The sequence below is a fragment of the Corvus cornix genome, chromosome 4 (assembly GCF_000738735.6).
Source record: "Corvus cornix cornix isolate S_Up_H32 chromosome 4, ASM73873v5, whole genome shotgun sequence".
Classification (NCBI taxonomy): Eukaryota; Metazoa; Chordata; class Aves; order Passeriformes; family Corvidae; genus Corvus; species Corvus cornix.
In genome coordinates, this window is record NC_046334.1 from 18,667,542 (window position 1) to 18,691,181 (window position 23,640).

At 40.5% G+C, this 23,640-nt stretch overlaps 1 protein-coding gene across 5 annotated transcripts in view; it reads right to left on the bottom strand.

The window, feature by feature from the left end:
• Positions 1 to 23,640, bottom strand: part of FAM13A (family with sequence similarity 13 member A) — a 124,222-nt gene that overhangs the window by 77,939 nt on the left and 22,643 nt on the right. For all 5 annotated transcript variants that reach the window (XM_039550661.1, XM_039550664.1, XM_039550663.1 and 2 more), the window contains exon 5: positions 20,831 to 20,990. In XM_039550661.1, the coding sequence (XP_039406595.1) occupies positions 20,831 to 20,990 (160 nt within the window). The remainder of the gene's footprint in view (positions 1 to 20,830; positions 20,991 to 23,640) is intronic.

Sequence of the window (23,640 nt, forward strand, 5' to 3'; positions counted from 1 at the left end):
CAAGGAAATAATACACCATACATCCCGCATTTGGCTTTCGAGTTTTGTTGTCTCAAAGTTCAGATGCAAGGAACTATGTCTGCAGTTGTAATAGAGACTAGTCAGTTTTATGACCAGTATAAACATGCATCATGATGGGTGTTGAAGAAAGTGCAAAAAAACCTTTCACCTGGAGGCACAAGCTGACCAGTCAAGTGACATCATCCCACACAATAATACCACCAAGATTCTTCATAACTGACTGGGTGCATCACAGGGATGTTTCATCTCCCTGTGAGGTGTCAGAAGCTCCTGGGTTCAAAGATCAAAGATAAACATGACATATTCTAAAGATCTGACGTGGTGTGCTGACTAACCTTTCTCTGTTCTTGAAGAACATGAGCTGCTCCACATGAGTCTGGAGAGCTCTGTGCATATGAATCAACGTGGTTTATAGACACGGATCCTTAGCACAGGTCATCCTGCTTTTCTGAGTACCACACTCATGTTCTCAAGTAAGAAAATCAAAAACTTCCAGTATCTCAAGCTGTGCGTGAACATGTAAATAATTGGACAATTCATACCCATCTGAGTTAAGTAACTGTGAAGTCTAAATGCAGATCTTTTGGAAGAAACTAGCTGTGAGTTTATATTTAAATATCATCATAGAAAGGATAATAAAGACATTTCTATAAAGTAATCCTCAAAAAACCCACCAGGTATTTAAAACATACACAGCACATTCTTTTGTTTAAAGGTGCATGAACGCAGTACTCTTCCAGACAGGAGAAACCTCCCTCAAATCTTGCTTAATACACAAATGGAATTCTTAGAGTTGTCCACCAAAACAAAGAGGTCCATATTATTTTTTGAAAGGCTTCATACTTTGTCACCCTAGTGCTCTTTCAACTTACAAGTTGTCTGTATCAATACAAATATGCCATGGAATAGAAAAAGGTACGTTTCTTTGCAAAAACCCAGGCATAGCCAAGCAATGCATGGAAATTTGGAACACTGGTTTCTTTCTCACTCTAGTCTCAATCTGGCTAGCTATCAGCATAAAGCTTTAATGTCAATCTATCCACTCATCAGCATTACCTCTGCTTCATGAAGGACTGAGAAAAGGAGAACATTAGCCAGCTGTAACTCATACCTGACAGCTAATCAACCTAATTCAACCAGTTCTGCCCAGTCAAACAACCACGGAATGAGCCACCTGCCAAAGTCACCCACAGTTGGTATTCAGCCACTGAAACCTTGAAACAAATATATTCCACTCACTCCATTCATACACAGAGCTGTAAGCTCTCTGCCAAAGTTAATGGTAATGACAATTACACCAGGCCTTGTTTGGAGACACAGATTTTGCCAGAGGGTTTAAGTCATCCTGAATTTCCCCAGAGAACCTGGTGGAAATTCCTGCTGAGACAGCAAATCCCTTCAAGTCATTCAGTGAACAGACCAAGTATTTACGCTGTACTTGTGTTGTTCTCCAAAATTCCATACTGCAGCCAATTCTCACACAACACTGCTCCACCACCATTTTATTGCAGTAAGGGACTTCTGGGATGAATCTGGATGGGATAAATCTCCTGCAGCTGTGAGTACCAGATATACTTCCGGCCCAAAGGACTTTCAAAGGCAGGGATAAATCCACAGGGAGATTCTTCAGTTACATTCATCTTACACTTCTTATATTATTCTCTCACTTTCTATTCCTATGCTCCTACTGAGGGTGTGATTACATTACTGGCCATGGCACAGAATTTCTGTGTGTGAGGAAGCAAGTGCTAAAGTCATGGTTTGAATGCTATGTGGACTACACTAGTAGGGACAAAGAAGTCAGAGAGGCTGTGGAACAACATAATCCAAACATACCTGAATTATGCTGCCATTTTTTTCCATAACAGTAGAGCTAAAAGCAAGGGAAGAACTACAGATGTTATCTGCTGGACTTCTGTAAGGCCTTTGACACAGCCTCCACCACATCCTTCTCTCCAAATTGCAGAGACATAGATTTGATGGATGGACTGTTCGGTGGATGAGGATTGGCTGGATGGTTGCATGCAGAGAGGAGTTGTCAAGGGCTCAATGTCCCAGTCGAGACTGGTGACAAGTGGCGTCCCTCACCACAGATGTCTTCAGTAGGGCTGCTGTCTTACTTAAAATGGGCTTGTGCCCAAATACTTCCCCAAAACATAGATTCTATTCAGAAAGTAATGAAATGTAAAAATGTCACTAAAAGGCACCTTGATTCATCACTTCACCTACAACCTACAATACTGACTTTAAAACCACATAGGTATATTACAGTTGTGAAGTTCTTCTCGAATTAAAGATGCCTCATCATAAATTACTGACACTGGGAAACAAAGATCAATAGCTCTGTAATCATTCCAGGTTTAGCAGAGTCAACATACTTGAAAAATATTTCACTTACCAACTCTCTTCCACACTCAGAACCAAGCCTGAAATCCTTCCTTGATTAACTCCCATGCTGTAACCATAAAGTCACGATAAATGTGGTCATCTTTACAATATGTGCAGCTGCCACTGCCAAATTTGGATTTCTCTTACTCTACTTGTATTTTTAGGCATTGGATGACTAAAACACCTCCTCCGCACTCCGCTCTTCTCAGATATCAAAGTTAAAAATTTGATGCAACCCTAAAGTGTATGAAGCTTTAAAGTTCTATGAAATTCTGATGTTCTATGCAAGTTCAGATGTCTTAATGAGAGCAAGACTCTTTGGAATCAAAGAGCTGAGTATTATCTTCCTTTAAACCACATCCCAGTCCTGCTTGTCCAACTTAATTTCCTTTTATGACAAGGTAATCCATCTAGTTGATCAAGGGAATCCTTTGGATTTCAGTAAAGCTTTTGATACTGCCTCTCACAGGATCCTGAACAAAATGTGCAGCACTCAGCTGGATAAACACATCATGGGATGGGTGAGCAACTGGCTCATGGGTTTGGCACAAAGGGTTACAGTGAATGGGATGACATCAGACTGGGGACCTGTCACCAGTGGGGTTCCACAGGGCCCAATCTTAGGTTCTGTACTCTTCAACATCTTCATTAACTACTTGGACACAGGACTTTAAGGAATACTAAGTAAGTTTGCAGAGGACACTAAATTGGGAGAAGCTATTGACTTCCTCGAAGGCAGGGAGTCCCTGCAGAGAGACCTCAACAAATCAGAGGGCTGGGCAATCACCAACCATGTGAAGTTCAGCAAGGAAAAGTGCAGGATTCTGCACCAGGGATGGGACAACCTTGGATGTACAGACAGGCTGGGGAATGAGATGCTGGAAGGCAGCGCTGCAGAAAGAGACCTGGGAGTCCTGGTCGGTGGCAAGTTGAACACGAGTCAGCAGTGCCCTGGCAGCCAGGAGGGACAACCCTGTCCTGGGGGGCACCAGGCACAGCATCGCCAGCCAGGCAAGGGAGAGGACTGTCCTGCTCTGCTCTGCACTGGGGCAGCCTCACCTCCAGTGCTGGGGGCAGTTCTGGGTGCCACAATGTAAGGAAGATATTGAGCTATCATAGAGTGTCCAAAGGAAGGCAATGAAGATGATGAAAGGCCTGAAGGAAAGCCATATGAGGAGCAGCTGGCCTGTTCAGCCTGGAGAAGAGGATACTGAGGGGAGACCTCATTGCAGTCTGCAACCTCTCATGAGGGGAAGAGGAGGGGCAGATGCTGATCTTGTCTCCGTGGTGAGCAGTGACAGGACAGAGGGAATGGCCAGAAGTTGTGCCAGGGGAAGTTTAGTTTGGATATCAGAAAAAGGTTCTTCACCCAGATGGTGATTGGGCACTGGAACAGGCTCCCCAGGGCAGTAGTCACAGCACCAGCCTGACAGAGCTCAGGAAACAACACCAGAGCCTCCATATTTGACCAAAGCCACAGTGAACAGCAGAACTGCTTAAATGCTTGAAAGTCAACACACACTTTGCTAACACTGCTCGATTCCAGAGGTAAGAAGCTAGCAAATGCTCTCAGAAAGTCTATGAAATTCAAGCACAGCTCTGCAGATACAGCATTTCTAGCTCCAAAGGTAGTTTACTTGTCACTGGCTGTGAATCCCATAATTTTGTTTCAGTAAACTCTCAAGGTCAAAATAATGTCTCTTATAAACCAAAGCAGATTCAGTGAACAAATTCCAAATTTCCCCTGAAGGCTAAACATTAAACTTGCACACTCCAGAAAGATGTAATCTGAACCCAAAGCTATCCTGTCCTAAAAACATTCAAAATTAAGCAATCAACCCAGTAGTAAGTTTATCTTAACCTGTGACTCTGCATGGCGCACACACAACAGGAGGTTTTTGAAGTGAACCAGCAGCACCTTAAGGCCCTTTTTCTGCAGGAGGTCAGGCACTTTGCCTAAGGGAATCCCTTCAGCCTCCTGCCCTGTGCAGCTCTCCAGGCAGCTTTGTCAAAATGCTGCAGGCGTGCAGCCTGCATGGGATGTAGGCCAAAAAGCAACAAGATGTACGGGCCTCAAGCCAGAAGATACAACCAGCTCCCAGCAGTCACTGACTGCTGCCTGGCATCTGTTTGCCAAAGGAAATGCAGCGCAGTCAGTGTTCTGAACTGAGGTGAAGAGAGCTTTATCCAGGTGGAGAGGAAAGAGTGGGATTGATGTAGACTTTGCAGATCAGGGGTCCTAGGAATCTCAGCAAAAGGCATGTTGAGGACTCCCTGGTGGATTAAATAAAACCAAAAAGCTCAAAAGCAAAACAAGCATGCATGATTTTACAGTGGAGAGATACGATAGCCCATCATCTTATCATCTCTGTGCAGCAACAAACCTTATGGCCTCTTGAAAAACATAAAAATCCAGCCTCAGTCACAATCCTGAATGTATCCCACAAGGATACTGGAAGTTATTCTAATCCAAATCCTAGAGTTCTGACTACACTGCTGGGACACTGCTCCTCTTGGAATAACTTCTGCCTTTCATCCACTTTGGACTCTCCTAGCTTGAATAGATAATGCATCAAAAGTAAGAAGCACAAATATGGTCAGATGATCACACTCACAGGAGAAATGCAGGAATGAACTTAGAAGGCTGACTATGGTGACAATTCCTGCTCTCAGCTTCCCACAGGGCAGACTTCCTGCTCATGTCTATATTCACCTGCCCATTCAAAACAATAGTGAGAGCAAGAAAAATTATGGTAAGTTACTGTAGTTACAATGGGCATGATGTGATATTTCAGTGTATTCTTAAAATAAATGTGAATGAATCCTAAAGCAAATGCTCTGTAACTCTCTGCTCTGCTGTTAAAGGGCAAACGTTAATGAGCCCATCAAAAGCCAGAGAACAAAGGTAAGTCAGTACAGTGCCCATTACATTCCTCCATCCTTCCTGCTGGCCAACTGTTTGAGCTGTAAACAAGTAAGTGTTTGCCAAAGGATTTCTTCATTAGAAAAATGTGAAGCTGCGCCAAAATTCAGAGCTGTTTCACTCAAGTCCATGTAAGTAGGTTGAAAAGTTTAAAACAAGCTGTTAAGAAACCGGTCTTTCTCCATGTATGGTGTTTCTCCTGTTCACAGCATGACAATGAATTACACAGTAATGAAAGAATTTGCTCCCTAAAAGACAGTGTTGGCACTGGTCTGAACTGTGCTATATCCCATAAAGTGCAGGCAGATCCTTCAAGGAAAACAGATTGTTTTACCTCTGTATTTCTCCTAGCCTACATTACCATATGGCCAACTCATTAACCAGGGAACTTGAACAACTGAGTAGACGACTGTAAAGGCTGACTCCAGCTCCCACTCCTCAATCTCTTTTCCTTCTCAGCAATAAAGAATGCTGTTTACAAACTCTGTAATAAAAGCAGGTTCAGGCCTTAGGAATTTTGAACAGAGGTGGAGCAGCACTCTCAGGCATACCAATAAACTGGCACTAAACGTGCCCAAGCTCATTTTTATGGCCCTCTGAATCAACACTGGGTAACAGAGATAAGCTGAGACTCCACTAGAAATTCCACCAGACCACGTAACAATCTAGCAACAAAAGGACAGGAATGATTCGGTTCTTGGGTCATTCACCTCTGAACTAGAAAAGGAGTTAAAAATACATTCTGTACTCTAACAGAACTTTCAAGGTGATCTCATACGTGTTCTCTATCTCCCATTTTCATGGCATTGTATCTTCATTACAACTATACCTCCAGTTGTAAGTACAAGTCATCGAAGACAAATGACTCAAGTGAATCACGTAGGTGTGTTAGATCATTGTTCTGTCACTTACTAGCAAAAGTTAGAAATCAACATTCCTGCAGTTAACGGAGGACTAGGCTTGCCACTGACTGAATACTAGTAAGATAAGCATGCAATAATCAGAGATTTTAGGAATCATGCAGTACAAGAATTGCTTTTATTATGTTGAACAGAGATGAAAAATGAGAACAGAAGTGCATGAACTAAAAGCAGAAAAACCTGTGATAGCACACTATTAACTGCTCCACCATGGATTCTGCAGCAGCACATGTAGATTCATGTGTTTCAGTATGAAACACATTTAATTTGCACAAAATAGTACTTCCAAGGGAGCAGGAGATCCATATACTGGGAACACAGCAAACAGCACTAGCTAATAACCTATTAAACATTAACCTCCAAAAGTCTGCTAAATGCAGGCTCTGGCAAGAGGTCTTAACTGCACTGGGTGGAATGCACACAAGTATATTTTTCTGGTTCTCTAAGGAAAGATCTTATTTACAGTTGATTCCAACACTTGCAAATCTCCTGCTGATTCCCGACCGTCCTTCAATTCATGCTGGGTTTTACAAGGCAAACATTACTATAAGATTACACCACTCCTCCTACAAACTGGCTGTTTTCTCTAACTGTACAGCACATCTTTACATTAATTAAGACAAGGGGAAGAACTTACCATCATTAACATGAAAGATGCAAGTTGAAAGACAAAACAAAACCTACTAGGAATATGAGGCAGGCCTAACAGTCACATTTGCAGGCTGTCCAAGTTCCCAGGCTACTTGGAAAACTTACAAACAAACAAAACCAGAATCTCAAACACAGTTTAAGCTGAGAATCCACTGCTGTCAGTGTTTTGTTCTTGCATATTTGCTCCTGAAGGACTGGCAGTATGTTTGATTTTACCCTTTAAAATCCAGGAAGTAGAAAGAATGCGCTCATTTCCAATAACAGGTCGTACTTCAGTAACTAAGCATGTTTTGGAATATATTTTGTTTTTCCAAACATCCTGTGAACTTGCAGATCAAAAAGTTAATTCAATTAAGATATTTTTGGCCACAGTTAAACTGATTCCTAACTCTATTACATAGATTAAATAACTGTACATGTTCAGGAATGTGACTCTTGCTCTCAGAACACTCTTTGGTATTGGGATTCAATAAACCTAAATTGTAATTTTCAAATGCAAGTATTTAAAGTCAGGCACTTGCATTCCACACAGAGTAGTAAAACTGACAAAATTTAGTCAGGTCACACTTGCAAGGACTTAAAGAGCACTTGTCTATCTGCGTTTCTGGTAAGGACGTAAGCAATTACATCAACCTTCATACTTGCATTAAAAAAATAACATTATTACATAACTACCTATATACATTTCAGTGCATCTTTGAATTACTGAAGCTTGAGAATTCATTGAGATTTCTGTTTATTCATTTTTAGCATTGCTTGTGAAATTCTTGAAACAAAGGGATGAAATCTGTTGTGCTTTAAGGCCTGATTTCCCTTAAGACCAATTATGTGGCTCCTGTACAACTGGGATAAATGAACTTAGAGCCACAAAATGACTAGCATGGAGAAGTCCTACCTGAGCATCACTCTTCTAGAACATTACAAATCACCAGAGAATGCTCTAAGAAGTATGGCTTATTAACAATTGCATACTTTCCATTCTCACATGAAGAAAAAAATCTCCAGTGCAGCACACTGGATACAAAACAAACTTTGTTTTGTTCAACTGGGTGTATTCAACAATCAGCATTAACTGTCTACACCTGGAAAGTTACCCAAGCCCTGCTTACTGTCAACAGCTGCCAGCAACCACCTCTCCATCTCATACTTCCCAACACCTACCCAAACTAGAGTACCTGCTCATGATGGTATCAAGTCCCCCCACAGTTACTAAGGGAACTTTTCTACTATGAAGAGTACTTGGGCCAAAGTAAGGAATCAGCATCTGTACAGGACACTGTCAAATCCCAGGTTTTGATCTTTAAGTTTCTTTAATGATTTTCACACAAGAATTGAGAAAATCACACAGAAAGCCAGAGAACATTTTATTTCCTAACTTTGACAGGCAATATTTATTGGCAAATAGTGCAGTCAGAAGTCTGTCAGCATAAAGCAAAGCTTTTAGTCATCTCCTACATCTGCAAATGTGGCAAATTTAGAGACCTGCAGGTCCTCCTAACCTTACATAATAATAATAAACTGTACTAGTTCCCTTATCCATTGCCATTATTAAGTAAGAGGGATTCATACAGCATACTTGTATCTTACACTGTTACCAGATTTGGATGCAAAGCTCAAAACAACAGAATACGACCATCACTTTTAACCCTTTTCACACCAAGATGTTGAATGAGCATACAATTTGTTATGTTTTAGCTTCAGTCAACTGTAGTTATGGACATACTGAACAGTGCAGTCAATTTAACGTCCTTTGTATTTGTAGCATGCTACCACACTGTAACACAAGACTTTAAATGCATCTGATTATGACTGCTTAAGGAAGGAATTAGGAAACAAAATAGCTACTAACAACAATGGCTATACATTGTGCTGCATTTTAATAACAACGATAAACTTATTTGTTGATAACATGATATTCCAAGTTATCTTTGGAACAATCTCATTATTAATGCTGTGCTCATCCTCTCTTTCCTACTTGATTCATTAATTACTCTGTTTCTGGTCTCACAAGCTGCATAATCAGAGGAAACTGGCCTTGGGATTCTCAGTTCAAGTTTTAAATGCTTCTGGAAAGCACCAGATCTATTTTTCAGCTGTTAATACATAGAAGACCACCTTAATCAAAATAAACTTGAACTTTAATCAATGTGAAACTTTTTCTTAATTAAAGCACAGACCAGTTTTTTTTACAGAAACATGGAGTCAGAGTCCCTTCTGCAATAAAGAATGTGCCACTCTGACTTCACCAAAATGTCATCCAATTTACTTCATCAAAGTGTTTGGCCTTGTGCCCCAAAAGAGAAAAGCTATTACATGGGATTGCTCACTGACTCTGTGCAAGGGCTTTGACAGAAAAAACAGTTGTTGTCAACGCAATGATTAGGGCTGCAAATACCAGTGATAATTTTTCATCAAGCAGAAATCCCCCAACCACCATGGTAGCTTGTAGGGGTCATGGGTGGTGGAGATGTGGAGATGTTCTGTTCGACTGTTCACTATGTCCTTCAGTTCAAAGAAAAAAAAAAAAAAGGGAGAAAAAAAATCAGCTGACCTTCAAATGACACCAGTGAAAGCCATGTTTATAACAAACAAAAGGAGTCAGTTCTTCACGTGAGGGGAAGCAATTTGTGGCACACTTTTCCAGATGATATGTTGGAAGCGAAAAGATTACACACGTGCGAGAGAGACCCAGGACAATTACTCTGGACATCACTAAATACACAAACCATATCAAAAGCAGGAAAACTTCCGAGAATAGTCACAAATGGGTAGCAAAAAGGGAGGAAACACCTTGCTGCCTTGTCCTTCTCCTCCCTTGACATCTGCTTATGGGCAGTGCTGGAAGCAGGACACTGGGCTGGATGGATCCCCAGTGTGAGCCAGCACAGCCACTCTCATGTATGATGAGCAGCCATTAAGAGGATTATTCAGTGAATTCCATGCTGCAAATGACTGCAGGAATGATGCATTAGCTGATTGCATCGGGACAGACTGCAACAGCTGACTCTTTACTGGGTCAGCAGCTGTACAGCACAGAGGAGGGAATATTCTATTTCCCTCCACCTAACACTGCAGTGCAGCCTTTGCCTCAGGCAGGTGTCACCAGGGTCACACCTGCAGATTTTCCCGAGGCCACAACAGTGTTGTGCATGGAGCAGTGCAAAAGAAACAGTGAATTTAAGAGTTCCTGGATCTCCCCTTATTTGATGTTGGGATGGCAAATACATGCCCCCCCCATACTAAGTTCCCTGCTGCACAGCAGGGCAGGTGTGTCATGCAGCAGTGCTGTCAGAGTTACAGACTGCTCTCCTTACTCCTAAGATGAAGACAATATGGAATCTCTTCCCCTCTGTGACCATGCAAAATAGCTCATGGCTGATTAAGGCTACAAAAGACATGCAAGGCACCAAATAATCTGTATTTCTAAGATGAAAACTGTGTGGCCAATGGTACGGAGATCTTCAAAGGCATTTTTTTAATTCACATGGTCACAGGTATTTTCATGACTGTTAACTGGATGGAATAACTGATTTTTATTCAGTTATCAGTTCACAGAGCCACTGTTCAGTGGCACAGATACCTTCAGGAAAAATACAGAAAATTATTTAATGTGAACAGTAACTGAAAAAAAAAATAAAAATCTCTTCACAATGTTAGGCATCCCTTCCATTTTGTATTCAGAAACTGATGAAAACATCATTGTTAAAGGGGGAACAATGTCAGTAAATAATACTAAACAAACCAGGTAACACACGTTGAAACATCTAGTATTTATATATGAGTTTTTTGCCTTGGTTGCTATTAGCATATAAATACTGGGTCAGTTTCCTCCTGTCTGCTGTTCTGCCTTGCCAATGTTTACCCTATACTTTAATAACTGGAATTCAGCATAGCCGTTTCAGATAGAAGTGATAAAAAGGAGAATCTCACTGCAAAAAAACTGCATCACTGCTTTTCAATATAGAACTAATACCCTATTCAGTTCAACTTTCATTTCCTTTTGTTCTTCCAAGACTATTTATATATATGACCTTTTACCTGAGACCGTATCTCTCAATAAACAGCTAAATGATACTCTGTTTCACATCAGTACAACCTTAACCCACTGCACTCACTGCCGTAAAACACATTCAAAGGTCATGAGCTGATACGTAAGCAAGACAGAGATGTGGAAATCCATTATTTTTGGAGAGGACTACAATAGGGAAAAGGAAATGACAAACATAGTAACAATCCCGTGATGCAACTCAATGCCACCAACTCCATCTGTGGAATCTTGTGGTAGTTTCCAGGAGAAAGAGTAAAATGTATCTCCAGCCATGCAGAAGGACTCATAACAGAATGCTACAGGAAGTTAAACTGGTAGTGCCAGGATCAAACATAATTCCAGAATTTGTAAAAGGTTACAAAGACTTCACTAAGGGAAAATACTCATCTTCCATGCCCATGTCCACAATCTGCAATTAAAACATCCCTGTGTTATCAACACTGTTTCCAGCACAAATCCAAAACACAGCCCCACACCAGCTGCTATGAAGAAAATTAACTCTACTCAAGCCTAAACCAGCACATCATCATATATAAGCTTGCAGGGGGTTAAGGTGTCAGTGACCACACCCGTCTGAGATACAAATAAGAAGCCTGTAGCAGAACTTAAGATCAAAAAACCAAATTAAACATTTACAAAGTGGCACAAGAGGACTTCTCTCTTGCTGGGTTTACCTAACTCTGTGTATATGCGCACAGATGTGTTCAGTAACAACAGAGCTCAGAGCAGTTCCACGGAATATTTTATTCTACCTTTCAATTTTGAAAACTGGAATTTGATTTATCTATTTTCCTGTAATATTATTCATAAATGGAATCTAAAAGAAAGCTATGACCTAGATATGGGAAAAATACAGGCTCTCCAGATCTGCATCTCTCATTACAGTTGCTTAAACTCAGTCTTGAAAAAGCTAAATTGTATTTTCAGATCTAAAAATCAAAATACTCACAAGGAAAAAAGTTTTTCACACAAGGAATTCAGCAACGTTACTTTCAGAAGAAGTATCTGATCTGCAGTAAATTAGGGAGTCCTAAGTGTCTCGATACTGTTCTAGTTACTTGTGTAAGATTCTCAGCACACAAAGAACAGACCCCTTTCTTAACAGTGAAACTGAGATGTTCACTGCTGGCAATTAAGGTCAAATGCTGCTGGGATCTGCTGGATATATCAGATTTTCAAGAGCATACATATCCACACATTAGGAGCATCTGGCACCTTGTGTCCCATGCATCACATGCTCCTGTTGCTCTCAGACTGCCCTGAGCCCAGTTTAAGGACACAAGCTTTGGGGCACTAGAAATATTACAAGGCACAGCAGGGTGTATGAATCAACTTCTGGATAAACTGTGATCACCACAGTGCTCACAGGAGGGATTTTCAAAAACCCATAGAACTTATACTGAAGCCAGCGAGCATTTCACTGCTCTTAATATAGGAAAAATAATTAATTTAGTGCTGACTTCTTCTGAAGCTACCACCTTGAGAGTATTCCAGATAACGGCAGAGGCCAGCAAGAATTAAATGCCACAAGCAGAAAAATCTCTCACACTTCTTTACTTTGGATCAGTTCCAACTGCCTGCAATGTGTCCTTGTCACAAAGACAACACTGACTGCTGATTCATACAGAGGGGATAATGATGATCATTTTGCATAACCTGATTAACTGAATGACTAATTAAGGAAAAGCAGAATAAACATTAAGGAATCGAAACAGGAGGAACTGAGAGATTTGTCTTAGTTGAAAAATTTTCACCTTCTTGCTAATCTCCTTTTTCCCCCATGGGTGCAGCAAAGATGCTCAGAAACAGCTGGCTACATGAAGCTCACATGCTTATTTTACTGTACCCTGTTTCTTGGTGCTGACTTTGATGCCTCCCTTTTGAAAGATGATGATGTCCTGACTGAGATGGACTGCTCCCAAGTGCTAAATTACAATGTCATACCCCTTGAAAAAAACAAATAACCAAAACCCCCACAACAAAACAAAAAAACAACAACCAAAAAACCCACAAATAAACCCAAATCATCAGACAATGGATGAAAAACATTTCAAATAAAACAAGTGCAAGTACAGACCAGGACACACATGCACATATGGATGTTATTTTCCCTGCATTTTAGCTATGTGGAATTATCATGGGACAATGATAGTTATCAATGAGTGTTTGTTTCAAGAAAAAACTCAGAGAGCAAAAGCAAAATTCCTAAGCACGTCAATTGCAAAATTTGTCAGCTATATTAAAACAATTTACAGTATACTAGAAGTATGGACAGCAGGAGAGAAAGAGACATTAGTTATGCATGTCTTTCCTTTATATGTCCTAAATCTTGGCAAATTTCTTCTTATAATGTGTTAAAATGAAAAAATCGGTAGTGAAATTCTAGCAAAATAAGTATCAGCATAATAATGTATTACTTTATAGAGTTTAGCATTAGCATATTTGTGTAAATATTTGTGTAAATATTTAGTACTGCATTTAGTAACACCACAAGTGACAGATTTATAATCCTGTAAATGCTTCAGTGAATTTCAAGAGCAGAAATATTCTGGTTTAATAATACATACACAGAGTTGTCAAAACCAGCAGAGCTAGAAGCACTGGAAAGCTATTTCAGAATTGCACAAGGAATTGTTCAGGGTTTTTTTTACCTGCCTTTCTGAATCCCAGCCTAAACATAACCATCCTCCTCACTCCAGACTGAATTTCCTATAGGTGAAGGGTCTGGAGGCTTATAAACTTTCCCCTACAAATCTCATATTGCTCATTTCCTGTCAGCTCACATCTTAAAATGTCATTCTGGCTGAATCACTATACACCCTTACTATAAACATGCCCATCTGCTCACTGGTGGACAACTGCAAAGTGAATCCTAGCTGAAGAAATACTAAACAAAAAAATGGAGACAGACTTCCACAGGTGCTCCTTCTCCTCATGCACTTTCCCACCCTTCTTCACATCTCCCATGTGATCCCACTCCTACTCTTGGGGGCTCCCTAGTCCATGCAGGAGCAAACTGGCATGACTTGCCCAAATAAGGGGACACAGCACAAAATGGAATTGTTCGTTCAGATCTTCGGAAAGGATTTCCAAAGATCCGTTCCCGCTGTCTCCTGATGGGAAAGAATTAATCCAGTACTGAAAGCCGATCATTAACACGATGCTAAAATGGTCCCGGACATGAAAGAAGAATAAAGGAAAGTATCTCGACCCTGCAGGCTTATCCAGGGCAGTGTAACATGGATTAGAAATGGATGCCTTCTTTCCTGACGTAAATGAGGGGCTGCTTTTGTTTGTGCTGAGTGTGTAACCCTGAGGTGACAGGGAGAGGGACTTATTAGAGGGAGCCCACTCAGTCATGGAGTTGGTGAGTTCTCAGAAGTTTCTCCCAGATCTTGCAAAGAGATTAGAACCTCATGCTATAGCTGAAGAAGGGAAAAAAGCATTTATAAGTGAAGATCTACTTTTGCTCATGGGCAGAAATCAGCTGAAACACTGTGGCTTTCAGTGGAGGTGGACATTTACAACTGACTGCAGAGGGACCAGTCAAGCCAAGATGGAGAACTGTGTGACTATCTCACCTTTCCTACCTCTCCTCAGAGATGAAGGCTCAAATCTTATCTCAGGCTGAATGATCTGCTCAGAGTGTTCAATGGGAAGGAGCAAGCATTCCACTTTAAGCTAAGTTAGCTGGAGCACTCTCCTTGACAAAATAAAAAATGCACTTAGGGGTCTTACCTGGCTGGGATGGGCACTGCACACCTTGCACACAGCAAGCACCAAGAGTTGCAGCCACACCTGCAGCAGCAGGTTGCCTGCATGTCAGAAATCTGAGAGCAGGCTTGCACAACGCTGTGTGTGCACCTGTGCTGCCATTTAAAGTGCAAAGAACTACTCTGCCAGCTCATCCTCCCCACTGAAGTGGCAGCTCTGGCTAGCAGACTGGAAACAAACAGGATAAAAATGCAGAAAGGTAATTGCATCTAAAGTAAGAGTTCTTTTGAAACTATTTGTTTTTGCAAAAAATCAGTGAGAGACCAATTTCTGCAGCTCTTCAGGGATTGAAAGCTGCCTGTTCAGAGGGCATCAGAATGCACCTACAATATACTTACAATGATCAAATTGTGCATTTATAGTTTTCCTTGACTTTGTAAGATCGACTTTCAATTCAATTTTCTTATTATGTTAATATTATTTTAATGTTCTATGAATTTTCCAAGTGTACTTTTTCTTCTGCATCAGGTGAACAGGGTATGTATTCTACCACCCAGCAGGGGAGGAATGAGGAAAGCCTTTTGCATTTCTGTCTCAAACATGTGCTGAAGCCAGGAACAGCATTGCATCCTCATAATGTCAGTGCTTGTGTGCCAGTGCAAATATTTATGTGCTCTGAGCTGAATGGTTCTTGAAACTAGAAGTGCTCTGTCAAGAAGGCATTGGAGGGAAAAGGTGAAAATACAATGACTAGGTAACAGATTGTATGTTTTATTTGAAGACAATATTGAGCTATAAACCACGCTATTAAAGGTGACATGTTTCACCTGAAGCCAGTGGAAGGAATAATTCTAGAAATCTCTCAAGAGTGAGTCTCTTAATAGTTTGCCGGCCCAAATTTCCCTTGCAACTTGAACTAAATAAAAATCTTCACTGCCTATCTTTGATTGTTAGAGAAGCCTAATGACTGTTATTCCAAGGTCCCAATTTATTCCAGCTGTAGCAATACACCACTGGCTAGCTGTACAACATAAGACTATATGCAGCTACAGTTCAAACAGCAATTCAAGACCTTTGTATATTAAAGGTCCTTGTTCAAAATTATTATTTCTGTTGTTACTGTAGATTTTGTAAACCTATTTCTTCCAGAAGATTATAAAATTGGCAGTACTGCAACTCAGGACTGACTGATCATTCATTACATGAGTTATCACTCAGTTTAGTAACACAAAAATCTATCAGGATCATATGGATTCACAGTAGGAATTCTGTTCCAAAGCAAAATATAACAATGTTTTTCTTAAAAAACCCTGACACTTACAATGCGAAAATGAACAATAGTGCAGATGCACTGACAGAAAATTACCTGCTTACACACAACAGTGCCTAATAAAAACCAGGTATTTATGATCCTGACAACGTGACCATGGAGCAAACACCTAATGAGAACACTCAACCCACTTCACCCATTTCTCTCTAACTAGCAGAGCCTATTGATCAACAGACTGGGACTCCTACTGACCCCTCACGGAGTTAGGAAATTGAAGTGAAGCCTGGATTAAGGATTGCAGTAATAGCTGGCTGCAAATGAGACCTATAAATTCCAACAAACGCCAACTTATTTCAGAATTTAAAAAAAATAAATCAACTCCCATAATTCTTTTATTATAAGGTGTTTCCAAATACAGACATATTTCTGAAGAAAGTACATGTTATACTTCCACCTGCTGGCCACCAAACTGGATGATCATCTGGATATCATTCTATTAGGTGGAACGAATTCCTTCCATCATGAACCTGACAGTTCAATTTCCCATTGAAATTGGAACTATTCTAAGATGAATTTTCTTTTTCATTAAAATTGCACTTCTAAAAAAATGTAGAGGTTTCCAAAGAAACATTTCCCATCATTTCTAATTATAATACTGCAATATGCCTGAGCAATGAGCAAGAGGAGGCTTTACAGCCCTAGGAACAAAGCAGGGACTGGAATGAAACTTGCAGAGATTTCCAGCTGCCTTATTTTCTGAATTATGATCCACTGAGAAAGCAAGCTAAGAAATCCTTTTTACCTAGCACAACTAGTCTTTCCCAATGACTGAGCAACCTCTGAAAGAAGAACTGTAACTGGGATAAAGGTGTACCTGTGCCTCCTCAGTGCACACACACAACAAGAATGGCAGGTCAACTATCAGCAGCCCTACAGAATCGCATCTCTTTTTCCCATCTCTAACACTAATTAACTTTCAGCCTCTTTAAAACATATTTTCTTTAAGCTGCCACAGTCTGTACCTGATTGAAATGCTCTTGTTCCTTCTGGAAGCCTGTAGCATTGTGGATTTCCCCTAGCTATGACAAATATAGTAAACAAGATGCAACTTGCTCCGCCGGAGCTGTTTTTCCTTTCCAATACACTGCTCCAAGAGTAGCTTGATGCTTCCATGACTTTGTCTAATGATCCACATATTCTTGTTTTCATTTTAAAAGAGCAGTATTTCCTGCTTTTATTCCACTGACTTTATGACCAAAGTGTGGAAAATCTTAAGATATCCAGACCATGAAGTGTCAGAGTCAGCCAAGTTTGGGAAGATGGTAAATATGACCAAGACATGACACTTCCGTTTTGGGGTGGGATAGCATGAGCCACTACTCCCCTGGTTTTCAGTTTAATTAATGATTGAGGGTTGATGTTGACTTCAAAAAAGATTATTATGAGTGGATAATGTCACACAACAGGCACCTAAGCAACCTCAACAACAGCCCAAGACTGCAAGGAAAAGTAAGATTCTCACAACATCTTCAGACACTAACTAAAGGTATGTTCCTCTTTTTCCCGCTGAGATTTCAGCACCAAAGTAAGAGTCTGAAGCCATGAAAAAGAGATAAGAAAAAGCAGGGCTAATTTTGTAACACACTAAGCTAGAAAGGCATCCCAGAGCAATGAGAGAAGGGCATTGTTTGATGTACTTTTTTTGATGTCTTTCCTTATTTTTTCAAACCATTGTCATTGAATTTCAAATTTTGATTCAAGTTAGTCCTTCTGCAAATGCGTGGCGTTCTTCTGCCTGTATATGAATTTTCATGCTTATAGATGCTCTTTCCAAGCTCTTAATCAAGAAACATCTGGATCAGCATTAATGGCTTCACTCATCATGAGGTCAAACTCTTAAGACAGTGTAAAAACGGACTTTTTTCAAGTACCTCCACCCCCATTTTGGGAATGCTTACTAATGCCAGCATTCCAACCGAGAGAGGAATTAATGGGTGTCTAGGAAAAGGTCTCAATAAATCCTATCCCCGAACTATACACTGAGAAGAACACATAAGACAGGTCACATTACCACAAGCCACTGTACTAACCTACAGAAAAAGTTATCTCCACATTCAAGAATGTCAAAGGAAGGATGGCAACGAAATAAGGGCTGTGGAGGGGCCACAGCGTGCATGCAGAGTGACTGGAGATGATGGAAGGTCATGTATCAAGAGTGCTGGAGCTTCTGCACTTCACTACAGACTGCCAGCCTTTCCTCTGGAATGGGAATGAAGGGCTGCCAAGTTTGAGTACAGCAAGAATAGTGGGACGGGGCTGTGGGAATTCAGAGAAAAATGTAAACATGGAAAAGTGAGGAAGGAGTGAGAGTGAAGACAATCATGGGAAAGGTAGCAGTGTAGTGACTCCGGGTGAAATGCTGGCAATGTATTGAGGGATTTGGGAGAAGGGATGATGGAACACCCCAAAAGGAAGTGAATGAGGTCATCTAAATCTCTCCTCACCCTCCTGCTGTTCCCAAAACAGAAGCTAAAAAAGCCACTTAAATAAATGCAGCTGAGTTTGGTAAAGGGCAAGTCCTCATTTCTTCACTTTCCTTGCCATCCACTCCCCCATCCCACCACTGTTCATGCTTGAATGCAACACCCTTAGAATCAACAGGGCCTCAGTTTATGAGAGCATTGTCCTGAGCATCCTACATTTTTCACTGCTTTCAATAGGATTACTTGGAAAATTTCTATCCCCCTACCTGTAGATGTATCAATGGCTTTTCCAGAAGCAGCAACTTTGCCTACAAATAGCTTGCTGTTTTCTGGACACTGTGACACAGGTCATGCCAAATAATTCTCTGAGGCATTTGTTCTTTTATTACACAGACCAGCTTCTGCTGTATGTAATGGTTCATGCATTAGCAATCTGGCAGTCACTTTTCTCTACTGAATCTCATTATTATCACTTGATTTGCTCTTCAAGTGTACCATCTCTGTTATACAGATTGGCTAGGATTGGGGATATCTGCTAGGACACAAAAAACGTAACCTCTGAGAATAGTATAAAGTGTCCTTTCATAGAGCCATAGAACCACCTGACAAATTTAAAGAAAAACTTTCTTAGTACCTTTGCTACATTAAGTTAGATGATTGTACTTCTTGTGTTTGAGTATGTGCCTTGATTAAGCTAATAACTTCCCACCCAAATTAGACGAACAACAAACAAGGTCAAATTTTTGCAGCTGGCTGCCAGCAGAATTTGGAAAATATCAACAAGGTCCAAAGATGCAAACACAATGTGAGCCCTTGTATTCATCCATGGCTCATTCCTCTCAAGCAATCATCTGTCTCCTGAGGCAAGGCCTCAGTGGGCAACACTTCCCACCTCACTTGAGTAATTACACTTTTAGCATATTTTGTTGGAGTAATTCTGGTTGTCATCGTGTAAGCTGATAGTTTGTATCTCTCAACAGCTGTGGGAAATTTCCCAGATCTCCACCTTTGCGCAATCCCAATTACTACAAGTCCTTAGAACTTAGTGAAAGACTAAGAACCGTGAAAGAACTAAGTGAAAGACTTTTGGAACTGGCTGAGGCTTGAAAGAGGAGGAGACATATCTGAAGCTTTTCTTCTGGGCTCTTTTTTTTAGAAATATGTTGCTGAAGTGACTTTCAGCGGCTAAACATCACTGCCATCGGCCAGGCAGATCATTTCCACTACCCAGAAATGACTGTGGCACTGGAAGGCTATCAGTGATTCTACCTCCTTCCACAGGAGCATTTCAGCTAAGTGTTAGTAACAGCTAAAAGACAACTAAATACAGCTAAATACTTCCTCACTGATTCATCACGTAAGAAAACCAGCAGCTGAGCCCAACTTATACAGATTCAGCAGACCCTCCTGTGATACACAACAAAGGCAGAGATGTTATCAGCTGATTTCATCTGAATGGCAGAACCTAGGCTCACACCAAACTTCCTGTTCTGTCAAGGTCAAAGACAGTATTTTTATAACTATTTTCTGTCAACTTCTATTCCAGACAGTGAAGTTTAAAGTGATTTTAACAGTGGGTAGAACCCTACCAAGGATAGGCATGTAGTTCAACCCTCCCAAACTCAAGAATTCACACCCTGTAAGAAATTATCTGCACAGTTAACACACAAAAAGAAATGAGGCAACTGCAAACCAACCTCATGACCGTATTCTGCACAGACTTGAGGTTGCTTCCTGTGGTAGAGACAGCACAAGCCAGAACAAAGCACTTTTGGCTGCCCTACTTGTCAGCTTCTGAATTTTAGAATCCTTTGATGTTACACACAAGCCCTCTTCCCACCAAAGGGGTAATACTTTAACTGTATCCCTTTTCTTTAAGAGCTCCAATGTACTTTCTTCAAAGAGTAACTCTTATTTAATGCTTCTCTTCAAGCGCACTCAGTAATGGCTGTTCTGAGTCAGAATATGTAACTTTTAAACTCAGGTACATGTTTGAGACAGGCAGATTTCACAGTGGCAAAGGCTAGGGACCTCACACTGTCCTAGAGTACCAAAGTTCATCATCACTGAAGTACACCATAAATGATAAACCATGTCAGAAGCCCTGAACACTTCTTAAAAGTATTCTGCCTCCTCATTCAAAAACATTTAAAATTTAGTGAATATATTTCCTGGATAAATAAGTGTGTAGCCAACAAAGAATAAGATGTTTAATAGAATGAGCTTCCAGACTAGTAATGAAAATTAGCCTATCAGCAGAATCAATGTGTAAACTGCATACCAATCAATAACACAGAACATTATTACACAAGAGTCTGCCTTCCACTTATCTAAAGGATTTCTGAATTGAAGCCTGAAATAAGCCTGAATTATTGATTTGCTGTAAGAAAATGAAATATTAGAGATACTCACTTTTACCAAAATTATTCTTGCTAGCTCTTCACATACAGGCTTTTCTTCATCCTTCTTCAAGCCTTCTAATTCAAACAAAGTATTGTAATTTTCCAGCATTTTTGTCATTATCCTGTTGCAGATCTCCTGTTCCTTTATCCCTTCAAATCCAGAGGGCACACTAGAATTGGAGAGACAACAAGCAGGGTGTTACAGGGACTCAACATACAAAAGGTCCTGCACAGGGTCTCTGTAACATTTCAGTTGTGGATACAGGCTGGATAGCAAGCACAGGAACTTTTGTCTTGGAAAGGAGGACTGTTCCTATGTTGGTAACAACTATCATCACAGTTTGTCTGCAGTTTTTCTTATGGATATTAAATACCACACCTGTTGGCCAAACGACCCTCTCCACAGAATCTAGGTAGGGATTTAAGTGAGACAGCCACCAAGTGGGGTGCCACCAACTCTGCTCTAAGTTGTGTTTCACCACACACAGTACAGACAGCTCAGACACATTTAGCTTCCTCCAAAACCTCATTCATGATAACCTCAAAGGTACACAAGAAGGGTAAGCGAAAAAAATTAGGAAATCCCACATGCTAAGCAAAACACTAAAAGTTAAACAAGGTCTTTGCCTTCAGATGACCCAATGCTGCACGCCAGATTTTTTAATCTAACTTTGGAGTTACCATTTCTTTTGAAAGCAGGATCATAACTCAAAGGGCTTTCTAAAACATGCAGATGGAATCTGCCTTCTGCAAAACAACCTAGAAGACCAATACATAAAGTGATTCCTAAGCTCCATTTTCTGGGAGAATAACCAACTACTTGGCTGCTGAAGAAGCAGCTTCTTTCTCTCTTGAAACAGGCCCCTTTGCACCTTACCACAGACCTTAAAGGCACACAGAAAAGGGAAGATACTGTAGGTATCTGCATGTTTCCTAATGTATTTCACACAACTCTCTCAAGTAGCAAAAAATGCATGTCGCTCACAACAGAGCTCACAATTCATTGAAGCATCTTGTGATCATCTGCTGGAATGTAAGCTTTCTGCACACTTTACTGGACAATTTTCTTGGCCCCAAACTGACTTAAATTCTGTTTTAATGCAAAAGTACGATCTCTGAAGAATCTTCTTCTCCATTCATTAAGTGTTTCCTATTGTACAGTACTTCCAGCAGACAGACTGTCTTCTCAGTAAGCTACAAAGTGGCTGCTTGGATATGAATTTCCTAAGGACCTTATAAAGTGGCAGAGACTGATGATCAGGAGTAATGAAACACAGGGAAGATTTAAAGTGAAGAAGCAGAGAAGTCAAAACCAAAAAAAAGTTTCAAGCACATTTTGGCTGAGGACAACAAGTGGTTATATGAGAAGAAAACACAACCCAATCTTCCAAAAGTAAAACAAATTCCCCCTGAGCTATTTCACAGGGATGTAACTTGAAAGTAAACTACTGCTTACTGCAAAGAGTAAATAAAAATTTACAAACTAACTAACTACCATAAAACTGTAACTGTAGTATATTGGGGCCAGATGTGCATTTCAACAAGATGGCTCTGAAAGCTGATGCTCCCAGAAATTTGTCATCAAAAAGGGCCTTTTTGTAGGGGCTATTGATCCTTCTCAATGCTTTATTCTCTGCCATACATCTACACGTCAAGAGGGAGAGTAACCCACTGCAGCAGAACATATCTGTGTAAACTCTAGAAGAGAGTACTTACTGCTATCATTTCCACATTTAATACATGTTAGAGTAGCAGGACCTGAATTTTAAATGATTGAATTATTTCACACTGTAGAATATTGGCAACTGTAAAATCAGCTGATTGATTTCATTAGTGTGGAACCTGGCCTCAGACCAAGCAAAGAACAAATAGGATGACTTCTGTTGATAGATCTGCACGTACACTCAGGCCAATTCATTTTAAAGAATGTCACATATTCACTAAAACTCAGCAACTGGCCTGAATTAAGTGTATGTATTCAATAGGCCCATGCAATTGCCCTGACCGAAGGAAACCCCTCTTGCCATGCTAAATTGTGTGCTCCAGAGCTGGCATGGTGCAAAGCCTGCTTGCTTGCTAGTTCAGGCAAACCCTTCCTCATTTGTTTCTCCAAAACAGAGTACCATTTAAATAATGGCACCCTATGAACCTCATTCCCAGGAAAAGGACTGAGAATGTAATGGAGCACGTGCGACTCAAAATGAAGACTCCAGATAGCAGGACTTTCACCTAAGTGACATCTGCCGGGATGATGCCGTGATGATTTTTTGCCTTTTCTTTTATACCCCTGTTATACCTTTTTACAACTTCTGTATTCTCAGTGCTTTTTGCCAACATTCTTGGACTTGTTTGTCAAGCTAGGAGACTAAACATTTTAGAAGCTTCATAGCTAGGGATCAGTGTGCCCCAGACCCCAAGGTCCTCTCCAGAACACATTCTGTAAACTAAGATAGAACCCATCCAGGGGAAGGTTCCTTGGGGAGGGGGGCTCATTCAAGCCTCTCATTGGGGAATTTTTGATAGATATGCTAATTAGTAAAACCTGTAATGTTATACTAGATCTTTTGGGGGTGTACATTGCAGTGTGCATTGGGGTGCATTCAACCTGGATGTGTACACCTAAGGATCCTTAAAATAAATACCAAGGTAAAATCCCTTTTCCCCTTCTAACTGTGTCTGACTCTTGATTTTAAGACCAGGAAAAGTCATCAGGGAAATACAGCCAACACTTCCCTACTGGTAACAGCTAATACCAAAAAACTCTACCTGGTTGAAGAACAGTCCAGTCTATAAATTTTCCACAAAGCATAAAAACAGTAT